The 17819-nt window shown below is 38.3% G+C and overlaps 2 protein-coding genes across 2 annotated transcripts; one reads left to right on the top strand and one right to left on the bottom strand.

Annotated features, from left to right (window-relative positions):
• The first annotated feature begins 451 nt into the window (after positions 1-451).
• On the top strand, positions 452-1456 carry LOC122275196. Its single transcript, XM_043084175.1, has one exon. It carries the CDS (start codon positions 927-929, stop codon positions 1263-1265), a length of 339 nt encoding a protein of 112 aa, XP_042940109.1. The 5' UTR covers positions 452-926; the 3' UTR covers positions 1266-1456.
• A 958-nt stretch (positions 1457-2414) lies between these two features.
• Positions 2415-15674, bottom strand: LOC122275195 (protein DEFECTIVE IN EXINE FORMATION 1). Its single transcript, XM_043084173.1, has 13 exons — positions 15201-15674; positions 14979-15089; positions 14739-14821; positions 10595-10712; positions 10333-10484; positions 9479-10089; positions 9288-9358; positions 7170-7426; positions 4930-5111; positions 3564-3847; positions 3361-3478; positions 3088-3270; positions 2415-2989 (listed from the first exon to the last, which is right to left on the bottom strand). Exons 1-13 carry the CDS (start codon positions 15341-15343, stop codon positions 2672-2674), a joined length of 2631 nt encoding a protein of 876 aa, XP_042940107.1. The 5' UTR covers positions 15344-15674; the 3' UTR covers positions 2415-2671.
• Positions 15675-17819: the final 2145 nt, after the last annotated feature.

The following is a 17819-nucleotide window of genomic DNA, read 5'->3' as shown; positions in this document are numbered from 1 at the left end:
TCATATTGTCAATTGAGAATGAGATATTAGAAAATCTTGAATATAAAAACTTAATTAACAATTTTGCATCTCAAAAAATAAGAAGAATAATTTTTAAATAAAAATATAATTAAGCATAACCTAATTTAGTTTGATAGAAGAAAAAAGTTATATTTTAATTTCCGTCTTATGGCTCAAAATCTATTGAGCCTACCTGATTACCAATACCTTGAGAAGAGGAGTCCCCTCACTCGATCCCATTAAATATATATAATTTCGTAATTCTTATCTTAAATTTTGGACTTTGGTTTAATTTCTTAAAACTTACTTATTCGTTTTTAGGTGATCTTTCGACACAGAAACTTTTAGTTGATTTCACAGTGTTTGTCATTTTCCGTAAAATTAGCCTAAAAACCTATACAATAATGGACCTTCTATAAATAAGGAAGATGAGAAGAGTAAGAAAAATAAGCTGATTGTTTGCGGAACGAGACGGAAAACCTACTTTGAATTCTTGACATACACAGAGAGAGAGCTACAGTCCAGCCTTCGAACCCAACGCCACTCAGCTTCTTTCTAAAACACCCTGTTTATATTCTCTAGCACATGATCGAGCTGGCATCTCCACCACACAGAGACTAGGTGAAAAGATCAAAAAATCCGTATAAAAAAAAATTCAGTCAAAACCCGCTAAAGTTATTGGCTTTTGTCCCTAACGATGTTTTCGAGCATACCCAGGACCAAACTAGGCTCAAGTCCTCTTCGTTGAAAAATCAACCGAACCCGGATCACATCTTTGGGTTAATCACTGATTAAGAATTTCCGAAGCACCCCAAAAGTCAATATTCTTATTTTGCGTATTTAATCTTGATAAGGATTACCAAGAAAGAGGTTTGGGAGATAACTTTATAGTTTTCGATTTGGGTTTGTTTTGTTTCCTGCAAGACATGAATTTTAGGAACTTAGACGAGTTCTGGGCCTTCTATGTAAATCAGCACTCAAAACCATCCACGAGGCGTTGGCATTTTGCGAGCACCCTTATTGGTATATTCTTCTTGCTTTGCTCAGTGGTCTTTAGCTGGTGGCTCTTGTTCTTTGTTCCATTCTTCGGGTATGGATTGGCGTGGTACAGTCATTTCTTCATCGAAGGGAATATCCCGACAACGTTCGGGCATCCAGTTTGGTCCCTAGTATGTGATTTGAAGATGTTTGGATTGATGCTTATTGGGAAAATGGATAAGGAGATCAAGAGGCTTGGGAAGAGGCCTGTGTTGCAGCCTTTTTGATTGTAAATTCTTCAAATATCGTTCAATTACATGCTATTATTCGAAAGCAAAATCAGTTCCTCTTCCTGAAACTCTTAGCTGTTATTGGTTTCTCTTTCAATCCTTTTTTTTTTTTTTTTTCATGTACGTAATTGTTAATTTAAGTACATATATTATTGGATACAACATTGCATCGAGAATTTCTGTTAATAGGGCTGGATTGTTTGGTTGCTGCATAAGTTTGTGGTGATATCGATCTGAAAAATGGATCTGTTTTGTATAAATTTAGTGCAGTTATAACTGCATTCATCGCTATTCAGAAGATGTAGTGATGAGCACATTGCGTGGTTTTGATATGAAGATTTTGGAAACCGAGGGCCATCTTATGTTCTCCTTTTCTCTAAAATTTTCTTGGAAAGCTAACTCTGGAATTATGATATAACCAAACCCTAGATGGTCAATAAATCATGAACTGGCACAAAAGATGAAGATTCAAATGATTTACCAATGTGCCTGCTTGAATGGCGAAAAAGGGATATTCTTTACCGTCTTCCAATGGATATCCTCAAAGCTATTTCTTTCATCTCAAGTCAACAAAGCAACACAAAAATCTCAATTAAGTAAATCATGACTTAAGCAAAGGTTAAAGCTTAAGCATGGAGGATTCATGTTCGTGAATCAGGTTTTTTTTGGTTACCCTTTTGCCAAGTTGAAAGTGGCTGTCTGTAAGTGGTGAGCAACATGCATTGCAGGAATAAAATCTGCCACGCCACGGTTAAATGTTGTTTATTTAGAGATTCCCTTGCTGATTCATGCGCCGGTTTTAAACTGAACTGTTAAGTGCATTGAGTTGCTTTGTGTAAGATCTTTTTAGTTGAAGAAACTTCATAAATATTTTCTAGGTGATCATGCTTTAATATGATAGTTTTTCTCAGTTTCATTTGTAAGAAAAAATTTGAATAGCCGCCAAGCTATAGATCATTGTGTTCTTTGTTCATTTGTAGAAAGTGGATAACAGAAAGAAGATCCGATGGGTCAATAGCAGCTCGAGCAGAAGGCAATTCATTTTTCCGTGAATTTTTACATATGTTTGTCGGGAATTTGTTTATTAAAAACAAGGGAAATATTCAAGAATACAAAAGCAAGAACTGCGTGGAAGGGACAGTGACATAATTTAACGTTGTATCAAGAGATTTTCCAATTTGAGAATTTCCGGTTGAAGGGAGAATATTTATAACTCCAAACAAAATAAAATCCGGGCCAACTGCATTTTTGGCCTGATGAAGAGACCCATTTAAATCCATACCATCAAAACTGTTGCCTGTATCTAATTCTTGATCGCACAAGTTTCTGGCTTGGTTCATGTATAAGTAACCTTACCACATCTTTATCCTTGCGCAGGGATAGGGTTTCTTACAGGGTAATCATTACAGGTCAGTGTTCCGCGAAAATGATGGCAAAGGCATGGCCTCCTGTGGACGAAGTATGACGAGCATACCAAACATTCCCAGTATTGGGAGGACAAGCAGCCACTTCAATAGTTTATAGTAATACATATGGAAGGTGAGCGAGAAGTCATCTGAGAAATAGAGCCCATTTTTGTCAACCATCTCCACTAAAACAGTCCCTGTAGTCCTCACCGCAACTGTTGGCAGCTTTATCCTATATTTCCCAGGCTGGTGATAGATCTCAGTTTGCTTTATCCTCCTCTCACCTTGGTAATTGCCAGGAACTAACAAGGTCGTCTGCAATGTTATAACAGTAATTCACATGATTAAAAGATTTGATTCACTGAGAGAGACGAATTGTTAGCCATGTAAATTGATGCATGGAAAGAACTTACCGTGACATTGTACGGTGCTAGAGACCCAGATGGTACTCTGTGTCTGTCCACAATCTCAATCTCTACCCAGAAACTCTTGCCTTCCTCGTCACGGAAAGCTCTTGATGGATGTGTAACATAAATACCTTCACGGTTATACCGAGTAGCCACGTTGTTTCTTCCTTGATTATGTGATCTCCACGCCTGAAAAATAACATCATGCAAGGACCATCAAAATGAACTAGGTGAACATAGAATAAACTAACCAAAAATCAGCTTCAGATCTTAACCTACCTTGAGAGGATGATATTGAGCAGGAGTGGAGAAGCAAAAAACATTGCCATTCATGGTCGTCACAATAAGGTCAAGATCATCTCCACCATCAACATTGTCTGCCAAGACCATGCTATATCTGTCATGAAGAGATGCATGATTAGATAAATTGTGTGTGTGTGTGAGAGAGAGAGATGGAAACCAAAAGATTAAGCATATCTTACGAGGTTTCACCAATGTCCACAACATCAGCACATAAAGTGGGTCCATCAATAAGGTACAAATATCCATCAAATGATGTTGTAACAAGAGTGAGCCCCTTCTTTTTCTCACCACGTTTATTTAAATCAACAAGAAGAACTTGATTCATCACTCTGCCATGAGTTCTATATGGGTAAGGATGAATAATTAACCCATCCTTCCCCCTGAGAACATATATGTTTCCCGACGCTGTTGGAACCACGACATCAGTATGGCCATCTCCATCAACATCACCAACAGTGGGCCGCTGAGGAATACAACCAATGTGTATCAGATAACTCTACCTTGAATTTTTCATATTACATGGCAATGTATACCAAGTCAACCTACCAATGAGCCAAAAAATATGTTCACTCATCTAGTGACTTCAACCAATATTATCTCACAATCTAGATGCATAACAGAACAGCGGAGCTTTCATTAATATAATTTTTGATAAGTAGCTTGCTGGGATATATGACAATCATAAAGTTGTGCATAATCAAAAGGAAGGGGTGTCGACAGAATCTATTTCCTATTTCATATCTTTCAGAGAATCCAGAAATCTTGGATAGACATTTGTCAAAAGAGTTCTGTAAGTTACAAGCCAGTGTGTAAGCACACCACTTATTGTGGAACTCATTAAAGCCATTAAAAAAAAAATTCAAAACACCACTACGTTTTAAACTGTCTAATGTGGCAGGCTTCCATATCAGTGGAGCGTCTTATGTGTCAAAAAGCAGGCTCGCAAATAAATTTTTTCTTGTCTAATATTCAAAATTCTGCATCAAATACAAGTCCCCTGCAAAACAGGCTGAGTTTAATCTGAGATAAATTTCAAATGGCATTGCTGTGACTAACTAGCCAGCATGGTCACTACATGATATGGAGCATAACAATAGAATCTGTTTCAAAAAATACGTAAGGAATTTTTCTGTTTCGCAAACACATGGCCTTTTCCCTTCCTGTAAGCGGCAAATCCCCACGTATAACCTTCTTGGTATTGGCACAATTCTCAGATTTTTTTTTTTTTTTTCATTCATATTCATTGGTTGGTTTTACACATTAAAGGCACAATTCTATCATCAGAATTTAGCATTTTATTACAAAATTTAGGGGAAAATTGTCAAACATAAAGCTTTATACCATGCAAGGAACTTGAATCTCTTAAACCCAATAAAACTCGGTACAGATTCCATCAACAACGATAACACAGCTCACATTTATACAACAGAGATTCCAAAAAACCATTCAGAAAAGTTGCAGTAGCATATATAGTTATCGATGAGTTCGACTCCAGTACGTTTACCACAGCTAAGTTGCTAGAAGAAAAGCAAAACTGAACCTTACCTGTGGAATAAGACTCTTAAGATGATTTTCCCAAATTTCCTCTCCTTTTGTACTCCAAGCAGCAACATTTCCATGTACATCAGCAGTCACGAGTTCAATTTTGCCGTCGTCATTGATATCAGCAGCAACAACAGCTCCCTGAATCTCAGCCATTTCAAGCGGAAACTTTTCTCTCACTTTGCCTAAATAAAGGAAACAGTTGAGTGTTCAGAATGTCAAAGAAAACCATACACAAAAAAAAAAATAAAAAATCAAAAGCACAGCTTGAGAACAATGGTTAGTTTAGTTGGACAGGTGAGATTCCAAAAGCAAACTTTTTTTTTTCTTTTGATAAGTAAGAAAGAATGTTATTCGTCGAATGAAATAGGCGAGGCCCATGCATACAGGAAGTATACAAAAGAAAACACCTAATTACATTCTATAAAGAAGAAAACGAAAACAGAAAATCATTAGCTGAAGCTCCATTTAGCACTATAGCCGAAAACCATTGAAATAAATGGAACACGAAGAATTTCCAGATTTCCTCCATGGTGTGCTCCTTATTATTAAAGCATTGCCCATTCCTTTCCCATCAAATACACCACATAAGACACAAAGGAACCATCTTCCATACAGCAGCCACTTGAGGAGAACTTTGAAGCCCAATCCAACACGCAAGTAGATCCACTACTTTCATACGCATCACCCAAGCCAGCCCAACTCTACTGAAAACACCATCCCACAATGCCTTTGCCACCTCGCTGTGCAGAAGCAAATGATCCACAGATTCCCCATGTTTCTTGGGAATGAAACACCACTCCATAACCACAAAACCACGCTTTCTCAAGTTATCGATCGTTGAAATGTTCCTGAGTGATGCTGTCCATATGAAAAAACAGACTTTGGAAGGCACATGAGACCTCCAAATACACTTCCAAGGAAAAGGAGAACAATGCTGAACAGTCAACGCCTTATAGTAAGACCATAAAAACTTTTTACTACCTGTATGCTTCCATAACATTCTATCCCTCTCATTACCCCCAATCCCCAGGGAGTATAAGAAGCTGAAAAAATCAGAAACCTCGTCAAGTTCCCAGGCCTGTACAGCTCTAGTAAAACAAACATCCCACTGCAAGGTACAATTAGAACGAGTTAACAAATCAGCAACAGTATCGTCCCGATTGGCTGCCATCCAAAAAATAACCAGAACGTACTAAAAGGAGCCCGATCACCACACCAAACATCAAGCCAAAAATGGATCCTTGAACCCTCACCAACAGAAAAATTAATATGTCTAGCAAAAGTCTCCCATCCCTTTCTAATAAATTTCCAACGACTCACACCATAAGCCCCCCTCGCCTCCTTAGAACGCCAACCCCCCCAATCACTCCCATATTTCCAAAAGAAAACTGAAAGACAATGAGCACAATGTTTTCATCAACATGTCCTATAAAATGAAATTGTGGATCGCTTCGTATGGTGAAAATCTGATAACCCAGGTGCCATTTGATCAATGAGAATACACATGCTTCATCCAAAAAATAACCAGAACGTACTAAAAGGAGCCCGATCACCACACCAAACATCAAGCCAAAAATGGATCCTTGAACCCTCACCAACAGAAAAATTAATATGTCTAGCAAAAGTCTCCCATCCCTTTCTAATAAATTTCCAACGACTCACCATAAGCCCCCCTCGCCTCCTTAGAACGCCAACCCCCCCAATCACTCCCATATTTCCAAAAGCAAACTGAAAGACAATGAGCACAATGTTTTCATCAACATGTCCTATAAAATGAAATTTTGGATCGCTTCATATGGTAAAAATCTGATAACCCAGGTGCCATTTGATCAATGAGAATACACATGCTTATAGACCAGATGTTTTCAACACCTCAAGGAGGCCCATCCCCTATATTCTGACCTCAAGGACAAAGGCATAACAATATATAGGCTGTAGAATCATACGAGCACAATCAAAATAACCATCCATGCAACTGTTTTTAATAGGACAAGGGCACAATCTAAATTAAATACCCATTACATGGATGCATGAGGGCAAATATGGTCACAACACAGAAACAACAACCAAGATCTGAAAAAATTAGGCAACTTTTGCTACTGCTCGAAAAGCCAACAGCAAGTCATAACATCTGACTCAAAAATCATCAACAAACTCACAAATTAAAATACAAAAGCATACACTCTAATCCTGAACACACAATAGAACAAAGAAAATCCACATTGAATGATAGAAATTACCGTGATGATCCAAGACATAGAATAAGCCAAAAGAGGTCCCAACAAGAATGTCCATATACCCATCACCGTCCAAATCGACAACAGTTGGAGAAGAGTATATATAGGCACGGAAGTTTCCAGTATCTGTACTTAGATCTAGGTCAGCAGTCCACTTTACTTGCTTTGTATCAAGATTGATAACAACAATAGAACCGGCTACATATTTTCCAATATTAATATCACCCAAATCCTTCAAATGCTTTGAGTCGGCATAATACCTGTCAACTTACAAGGTGGCTAATTACTTTCACATCAATCAGTAATAAAAGAAGCCCATTTCTGTACTATCTACCAAGCAAGAAAATAATGAAATCTTAAACTTGTTATATTGTAAAAGAAAACATAAAATATTGAACTATATCTTGTACTAAAGAAGCAGAAAAATGCTAGATAATGTTACCGTTAAAATTTCACAACGAGTAGATACCGAATGGGGTTAAGAGAGAGAGAGAGAGAGAGAGAGAGAGAGAGAGAGAGAGAGAGAGAGAGAGAGAGAGAGAGAAATCAAAGCAAGTATCTCACCATGTAAAAGGTTGATCTGCAATCAGGGAGGATAAAACCAGCCCAACTCTACAACCTTATCAGCTAAGAAGTTTAGAGTGAAGGTGCTAGACAATAGTGGAGCTTGAACCGTGTAATAGAGAATCCAGGAGACTCCTAGTGCAGGATTGAACCAAGGATGTCTGAGCCTACAACTCATCCTAAGCCCACCCTTTGACAACTAGGCTGCACCCTAACGAGTGGAGCTTGGGATTAATATTCCAGTCAAGCACTCTTTTTAGGTTGGGCATGGGAGAGGCATATGTCAATCATTAATTCAACCCAACCCAACCCTGGTCTACCATAAATTCTCTCTTATTAGTGAACATAACCATGTTCATGTGTAATAATTATGAAAAATGTAAGCCTAAATTCATAACTATAGACATCACACAGCAAGAATGACCACTCTAAGCCTTAGTCCCAATTGACTTGGATTGGATTCATGAAAAGTTTTTCAACTAATTGGTATCAGCCAGTTATTGTGAAAGTGCTAGGCGCACTTTAAGGTCAAACACCATCTGGAACCTAGGCGCACTTTAAATAAAACTCCAATTTTTTTTTTTTTTTGATCGGTAAACAAATTTTATTGATCAAGAAAAGGTAAATGGCCAAGTATATGGGGACATATACATGAGCAAAAAATAAAACTCCAAATTTTAAAAATGGTTTTTAATAACAAGTTTGTAAAATACAATAATATAAAGGTTTAAATTGCGAGATGCTCATATATTTAGATATTAACTCAATTTATTAGAGTATTATACAACATGACTATCAAATTAAAGTATTTGATAGACATAATCAAATTACATAGTTTAATCAAAATCAACCAAAAAGCCATGACCAAAAAAAGCTCAAGAATTGTAGGTAGTGACTTATATGCTAATAAAAACAATCAAATATCAATCCATTTAGAAATCCAAGTAGCACTATTGTATTGGGTTAAAAGCACATACATCACATGCAACAACATATGGTGCCATGGTACGTAACTGATCATTAATATCAACTAGAATATTTGGAAAACAAATCTCAGTTCCAAGACGAAAAATTTACAAAAGCGTGTTTTCCTGAACTTTAAGCTCACATAAAAGTGCCAAAAGCGCCCTTTCATAAATGCGATTCGCTTCTCGTAAGCGTAGCACTTCGACCTTGATGCTTGGCACTTTGCTATATACATCGTAACTAGATTTAAAAAATAAATGTTAGGTTCTTGGTTTGATAAATCCTCCATAATTGATTATAAAAATACTGAACATGCTTTCGTGATGTTCAGACTCAATAAATTTTATAACACCAGAAGATAGGCCCTTTAATGATGGAAAGTGAAATGAAGTGGTGATAAGATTAGACTTCAAAATCTACCTTGTTTTGATTTCTTTGAGAGATTTAATTATCTCTAACACACGATTGTATTGTTTGAGTTCATCTAAATAGGCGGCAGTCAAATATAAAAATTAAGGTTCCAATGAGAACAACAAGAATATTTTAGAAACAAAAAGATAATAAGAAGTGATACCATGCAAGAGAACTCACTCATGATCAAAGAAATATGAAACTGCAACGACCATCTCTGATACCCCATCCTTATCAATGTCTACTATGACCTGAAGAGAATAAGAAGACAAGATTTCATGTCCTAACTTACCTAAATCAGACATGCCAATATGGTTTATCTGTGACTCAATAAAAAAAATGAATCACCAAAATTTTAAGTTCGGACTTACAGGAGTGCACAAGATGTGTGAATCAATATTTACATAATCTTCCACTGTCTCATGTTGCTGTTCTGTCCACTCCTCATCTCCCCACATTGATTCATCAACATAATCATCATAATCGTAACTATACTCATCAGCTAGCTCCCCACTCTCACGAAATATCTCAAAGGATGAATCAGCATCTGCTTCCAAGCTTTTATTCATTTCCACAGTTGGAACATGATGACCTCCACTACTGTTCCCTTTCAATTCAGAGCCATCATCCTGTGATCCTTTCGACTTGTTATCTTCCAGAAGTCGTCTTGCAGTATTTGTCCCATTTTGTGCATTGAAAGTTCCTCCTGACCCAGAGTTTACAGAAGAATTATCCACACCCGTGGGCAGATCAATGTTGGATTGCATTTGACTTTCATTCTTTTTCTGTTCAATTCCCGCTGATGTTGTTACTGAAATGTTCAGCTCAGGGGTACTTGTTTGACTTCCATTAATTTTTCTTTCAGTCTCTGTATTGGATGTGTTCACCATACCAAGTTTACTTTCCGCTGATGTAGTTACTGACACGTTCAACTCAGATGTACTTCCATTTGTTTCTACATGTATAGTACTTCCATTTGTTTCTACATGTATAATCAAAATTTATGAGTAGTCAGTTCTTATTAGACCATGTTAAAAACTAAAAAGCTTTAAGCTAAGAGACTCTAAAATTTCCCTGTAGGAGGATGAAAGGCAAGGACCGTACAGAAAACCTATCCAAATCTGAACATATAAAAATATATATATATATATATTTTGATAAGTAAACAAAGTATATTAATCTTGATACAAATAAAAATATTGATACAAATGTAAGAATAACTCACGTGACATCTTAGCTTCCAAGACAAGTAGGTCATCATCAACATCTGGATGCAACCGGTCCACGTGGTGGTCTGAGTCCAAGCCCACATACCAATTTTTAGGTACTCTTCTGCGAGGTATCTCTATTTTGTCGGCCATCAAGTAACCTGACACCCTAAATACATATATAAGTTGAAATGAGACTGGGCATACTGGCATACTACAAAAGGATAAAATCATAACTGGGAAAAAAAATACACACACATACACTATCAGAGCAATTACCTGAAAAAGAGAACTTCACCATTGTATGTTGCCAAAGCTATTTCCCTCACACCATCCTTGTCAATATCATACAGTAGGGGACTGGCATGCACAGTTGACTGATGGAAAGCAGGCCAACCTGATATCTCATTTAGCAAAAACAAAAAATGTGGAATTATAATAATGTGGAATAGGAGGGTGGTGGAGTTGAGGGATCATTTGGTGGGGGAATTCTTGGTGGCTTGTCATTTTAAGAATCTTGAGGATGGGTTTGAATGGGCATTTGCTGGAGTGTATGGTCCTACTGTGGATTGTAGTAGGAGTTTACTATGGGATGAAATGTTGGGTGTTTGTAGATGGTGGAATTTACCTTGGTGTTTTGGTGGGGATTTTAATCTCACTCATTTCCCTAGTGAGAAATCGGGAGAATCTAATTTTTCTCATGCTATGTCTTCTTCTTCAGATTTAATTTTTGAATTAAATCCGATTGATTTACCTTTGGTGGGAGGAGATTATACATGGTCTAATGGTAGGTCTTTTTCAAGGCTGGATAGGTTTCTGGTTTCGACTTCTTGGGAGGCTCATTTTTCTGGTTTGAATCAGAAATTATTGCCAAGAATGTGTTCTGATCATTATCCTATCATGTTGGATTGCGGTGGAGTTAAGGTTGGGAGAAGATATTTTAAATTTGAAAACATGCGGCTGAAGGAAGAGGGTTTTGTGGACAAGGTGAGAAGTTAGTGGAATTCCTATAATTTTTCTGGCACTCCTAAATTTGTCTTGGCTGGAAAATTGAAATCTCTTAAGTTAGATTTAAAGAGATGGAATAAAGAGGAGTTTGGGAATTTGGTTAGTAAGAGGAAGCTTCTATTGGAAGAGTTGAGAGGATTGGAAGAGAAGGAGGTGCAAGGGGTGATATCGGGGGAGGACAGCATCAGAAAAATAGGGGTGGTCTCTGAACTGGAAAACATCACATTAATGGAGGAAATTTCTTGGAGGCAAAAATCTAGGGTGCTGTGGTTGAAGGAAGGTGATAGGTGCACTAAATTATTTCATCAAATGGCAAACTCTCATAGAAGAAATAATATGATAGAGGTTCTTCGAGATGGGGACAGGCTTATTACGGACCAAGAAGCCAAGGCTGTGTTTGGGTTCCGATAGTACCTCAACACTTCTCCCATACTCCACTACTATTCATTACTTTATTATTTCTTTTCACCTACTTTTTACTACTATTCATTACTTTTTACTATTATTCAATATTCTATTATTACTTTTCACCTACTTTTTCACTACTATTCACAACATACCTAAGACTCACATATTGAATCTTAGGTATGTTGTGAACACCCAAACCCAGCCTAAGACTCACATAGTGAATTTTTATGAGAAGCTGTTTTCAGAAGATTTTTCTTGGAGACCAAAACTCTACAGACTTGGTTTTGACTCTATTGATCAGGCTGAAGCTGATTGGTTGGAGAGAGAGTTTGAAGAAGATGAAGTGCTTAATGTGGTTAAAGGTATGGATAGGGATTATGCTCTAGGTCCGGATGGGTTCTCTTTGGCATTTTTTCAAGATTGCTAGGATATAGTTAGAGAAGATATTCTGAAGGTGTTTGCTGGGTTTCATTCGTATATGAGGTTTCAGAAGATTTTTAATAAACTTGTGTTGCACTTATGCCGAAAAAGGCAGGGACTGTAGAGATGATAGATTTTCCGCCTATTAGTTTGGTGAATGGAGTGTATAAAATCATTTCTAAGGTGTTAACCAACCGTTTGAGTAGGGTGATGGAGAGTTAATTTTAAAATCACAAAACACTTTTGTGAGGGGAAGACAGATTTTAGACGCTGTTTTAATTGCTAATGAATACTTGGATAGTGGAATTAAAATGGAGAAAGCTGGTATTTTAATCAAATTGGACATGGAAAAGGCTTATGACCATGTGTGCTGGGATTTCGTTGATTATTTGCTGAAGAGATATGGATTTGGCAATAAAAGGCGTTCGTGAATGAAGCATTGTGTGTTGACTTCAAAATTTTCTATTTTGGTGAATAAAGAACTGGTTGGCTTCTTTAATAGCTCACATGGTTTGAGGCAAGGTGATCCCATTTCCCCCTTTCTTTTTTTTATGATTATGGATGCCTAGAGTAGAATGATTGAGAAGGCCGTGGTTGGTAATTTTCTGTCCAGTTTTGTGGTGGGTAATGAGGTTCAGAGCAGTTTTAAGGTCTCACATTTATTATTTGCTGATGATACTTTGATCTTTAGTGAGCCTGATTCTGACAATCTCTGTGTTTTGAGAGCACTTCTGCTGTGTTTTGAAGCTGTATCGGGGTTGAGAGTTAATTTATCGAAATCTGAAGTTGATCCTGTGGGTTCTGTTCAGAATATTTCAGATTTGGCTAACATTCTGGGGTGCAGAATTTCTTCACTCCCTATGAGGTACCCGGGGCTACCTTCGGGGGCTTCTTTTAAATCTATTAATATTTGGGATGGGGTAATTGAGAAAATAGAAAGGAGGCTAGCTTGTTGGAAAATGATCTACTAGTCCTTTTTTTTTTTTTGAAGAGGGGGGGGGGGGGGGTTTAGATTAACTCTAATAAAAAGTACTTTGTCTAATCTTCCCACTTATTTCTTATCTATTTTCCCGTCGCCGGTGAGGGTTGAAAAAAGAAATGAGAGTTTATTTTGGAATTTTTTATGCGGTGGCAAAGGAGATGCAAAAAAGTTTCCTTTGGTTAGTTGGAAGAAGGTTTGTCAACCAATTGATTGTGGAGGGTTGGGGATTAAAAATTTAAGATTGTTTAATAGAGCATTACATGAGAAATGGCTTTGGAAATACCATTTGGAAAGTAATGCCTTTCGGAAAAATGTTATCGATATCAAATGTGGTAGTATGTGGGGAGGTTGATGTTCTAAAGATACTAGTGGAGCATCCGGGGTGAGTTTGTGGAAGTTCATTAGAAAAGGATGGGGGGTCTTTTCAGATCATATTAGATTGAAGGTGGGAGATGGGAGATGGGAAGAGGACTCTTTTATGGCATGACTTGTGGTGTGGGGATTCTCCACTAAAGCAGGACTTTCCCCCTCTTTTCAGAATTGTTAGGGATCAAAATGCAGCTGTAGGAAAGTCTTTCTGTGGCATTGAAATAATATTCAGTGGAATGTCATCTTTATCAGGGATGTTAATGACTGGGAAGTGGATGATGTAAAGGCTTTTTTGGAAAGAATTTATAGTTCAAAGTTGATGCTTGGAAGGGAAGACAGCATGCTGTGGATTCCTGCAGGAAATGCTAAGTTCTCAGTTTCCTCTTTTTACAGATTATTAACTTGTCACAAGAGATGTGAATTTCCCTGGAAAAACATTTGGAAAGTGAAAGTTCCTTCCAAGGTTGCTTTTTTCTGTTGGGTGGTTTCCTTAGGCAAAGTGTTGACTACTGAAAATCTTAGAAGGAGAGGTATGTTCATTGCTGATTGGTGTGTTATGTGCAAGAAGGATGGGGAATCTGTAAATCACCTCTTTCTTCATTGTGAAGTGGCTAGGTTCTTGTGGAATGAGGTTTTGAATCTGGCTGGTTTTCTTTGGGTAATGCCCAAGGAAGTGGTGGATTTATTGGTAGGGTGGAAAGGTTTGAAGGGTGGTAAGAATGCTGTTCATGTTTGGAAGATGATTCCTTCTTTGTCTCATGTGGTGTCTATGGCTTAAAAAGAATGGGAGATGCTTCGAAGACAAAGAACGATCATTGGGAGAACTTCTTAGGGATTTCTTCTTTAGTACTTTGAGAATGTGGGCTAAAGTTTTTGTAAAGGAAGACATTTTCCAGTTTCTGTTTCAGTTTTCCTTTTGTTCTTGGAAAGTAATAGGTATTTTCTTTGTATACGTCCTGTGTACCTGAGCTTATGACTATTTCTTGGGAATAAAATCTTTTATTACTTATCAAAAAAAAATATATAAAAGAAGCAGACGCAACCCATTAGCTAAGTTTGCTAATTCCTATGCAATTCAGTTATCCCATGTATTTCAGTTATCTTTATCTTCTGAAAACATTTCTCGGCAAGTTAAAATAACCATTTATCATTCATGCCCAGTTGAACATATTGGGATGGGTAGGAGAGAAGTTTTACAAACAAAGCCAGCGCTCCAGAACCAAAAACAAATGGTACCTGGCATTTTATCTCCATCAGAACCTTCTAGAACTTCAAGGTAATGGACAAAAGAAGGAACCACCACATCTAGCTTCCCATCACTGCAAAACAAAGCACAAACGTTGCAGTCACCTAAACTAGTCGAATGCAGATTCATGTCTCGCGCAAATGTGGAAGAATAGAGACCGCTAAAACCCGAATCCACGGAAAGGCTAATATTGTTCAAATCAAGTGAGTGTGATCTCTTGATTATTATACCTGTTGATATCGGCAATCAAGGGTGTAGCATATATACTAGAACTAACTTCAGTTTGCCATCTTAGCTCCAAATTCCTAGGGCACTGTGAATTCGTCAAAGCATCCTCATCTCTGCATCAAGTATATAGCGAAAAGCAGAGACAATCGAATGAATAAATAGGAAAATTAACACATTTTCAACCACAAGATTTAAACCTGAAATTCAATTAATTTCGAACTTACACGTCGGGGTACGCTAGTGCATCGTCGCTGGCCTCGCGTTCACGAAACTTATTTTTCTTGGACTCGTCGCCATTGATGAAATTCAAGGACGACAACAGAATTAAGCAAATCAAGAACAGCCTGCTAGTCGCCGAGGATCTCATAGGGGCGAGTCCTTGTTTCTCTCCTAATCGCTCGTAACCAATTCCAATGCTTATAACAAAAAATTTCAAAAAATAAGATATATGGAAATGGATCGAGGGATGGATCAGTATCTTCCCACAGAAACACCTAGCGACGGTGCAAATATTTGAGTGATTGGCCAAGATAGGATCAGTATAAAAAAGACATTAATCCATAATATTAGCTAGGGTTCTAAACCGCGATGCAAGAGTTTTCAGCTGGAAAAATACTCTTGGTCATTGACGTACGATTGACCAGTGGGAATTTTCCGTAAAAACAAATAGGAATATACGAAATTGGTTTTGTAATTTCACAACTTCAATTTTACCTCCCCATCAGCAAATCGTGGAAGCGGAGGCGATGCTTTATGAGTTTTACCAATCAATGGGAAGGTGACACGTATGATTATACAGTAGACTCATATATAAGTTAAAAAATTCATTTTCCTCTCTTTCTTTCTGTCTCTCCCCCCCCCCTCCTCTCTATTCTCATCATTCATTCATCCTCTCTCTATTACAAGTTAGAACCTCTAGGAGGATTGTTCGGAACTACACCTCGACATGACTTTTGGAGAATTAGGACAATCATATGACTAGCTTGCATGCATGCCTTGACTTAGATCTTGACACGTAACAAGCGCCCATGGAGATTACTGGCCGCGCGTAACCCCTACGTGCAGGCATGCGCATTCCCTTGAGCAAGCGTCTGAGCATGTGCATGCGCTCCCCAGCACTACTTAGCGAGATTAGTGACGTGCCCTCATAGGCACGCCATCCAACACGCGGCTCCAGCCCTTGCCTTGCAAGCAAGACTAGTGGCATGCCCACTAGGTATGTCATCCAGCGTACGGCTCCAACTTGTTCCTTGCAGCCCCAATACCCAAACCGTCAGCTTGGGTCATGCATGTCCATCGCCCAGGCCACCAGCCTGGGCCATACAGGACCATTGCCCAAGCCACTTGACTGGGCCTCACAGCAGCGACACAACACCACCCGGTGCCCACCATCAGGCCTGGGCTTGGCACCATGACATGCCACCATCAATAGGCCACGCATAGCGTCATGACGTGCCTTCCACCAGACCAACGCATGGCACCATGCCATGCCATGCAGCCGTGCCATCCAGCAAACCAATGCATGGCTCCATGCCACGCCCAGAAGCAAGCCATGCACGACACCATGAGTCACCATAGCCCATCCATGGGTCGTAACATGCCATGAGCCACCATGGCCCATTCATCACTATGTTATTGCTTTTAGTTTATTTATTTATTTTGTTATGGACATTTTGGGAGTTTCCAACTTGTAAGCTCTATAAATAGGACTATTAGTCATTTCATTTACATCTTTTAACAATTACCCTAGAGGGAGATTATTTATTTAGGATATAATATTTTGGTGCCTTTGCACTTGAGTTTTTTTGGGTGAAATTCATGGATCTCAAGAAGAGAATCATCACCTTATAATTCATTGAATATGTGTGATTCAATTTATGAGGTTTTCTTTCATCTTTGTGCATTACTTGAATTGGTGTTGAGTTGTTTATCAAGGTGTTCTTGAGTGTTCGTGCGTGTTCATCAATTTTCCTTGGTGTTCATATATTTTCTATCTTGTTCATCATTTTTCTTGCATAATTCCCATCTCCCAATTATCAATCACGCCCAACACATTCTCACTTCCATAGATTTATAATTCTTACATGTCATTGCCTAGATCTATAATTTCCTATCATTTCCATAAATTTTCTCATCTACCAGACACTTCATAAGCCTCCGTAGATCCATATTTCATGATAAATCTATTTCATAAAGCCCCAAAATCCTGAACTAGCCTAGATCTATTGGCTCCAACAAGCCTAGCTGTAAACCCTCATTTCCATAAGGATTTTCTACATTTTATGAAACCCTAACCCTAGCCTCCAATTCCTAAATCTTAGAATCTACTTAAATCCACTTAAACCCTAAAGATCACATCTCTTCTTACCCTAGCCGAATTCCATCCAAACCCTAACCTCTCTACATGCCCAAACCCTACCCACACACCAAAGTGGCGGCAACCCTAGTGTATCCCCTCTAGCCATGCACGTCATCACTTGCTTTGGAGTCTCATCACTTCATTAATCTTTTTCATAATTTCCATACATCAAACCAGCCCTAAACACTTAACCTCACCTCACCAAAATTGCCATCATTGCTATTATCGCAAGAACCAAGCAAGAGGGCTTAGGCATTCGGTCAATCTAAGGAGAACCAAGGTGTGGACAACCTTAGTGTTTGGGGACTTGACCAAGATTCCCAACACTATCTCTGTCCTCAGTGTCGCTCTGTCTATCCTTGATCCTACCGTCGCGGTTGTCTCTGATGATCTTCATCGCAATGTAGGGCCATCGAAGTTCGGCATGATTGTCTCCTCTAGTGCCTCTTTATCCTCATCATCCTTTCATCCTCTGGTCCATCTC

This window comes from Carya illinoinensis, chromosome 9 (assembly GCF_018687715.1).
Source record: "Carya illinoinensis cultivar Pawnee chromosome 9, C.illinoinensisPawnee_v1, whole genome shotgun sequence".
NCBI classification, from domain to species: Eukaryota; Viridiplantae; Streptophyta; class Magnoliopsida; order Fagales; family Juglandaceae; genus Carya; species Carya illinoinensis.
Note: the sequence above shows the minus strand (reverse complement) of the source record. Positions and strands in the feature narration are given on the sequence as shown.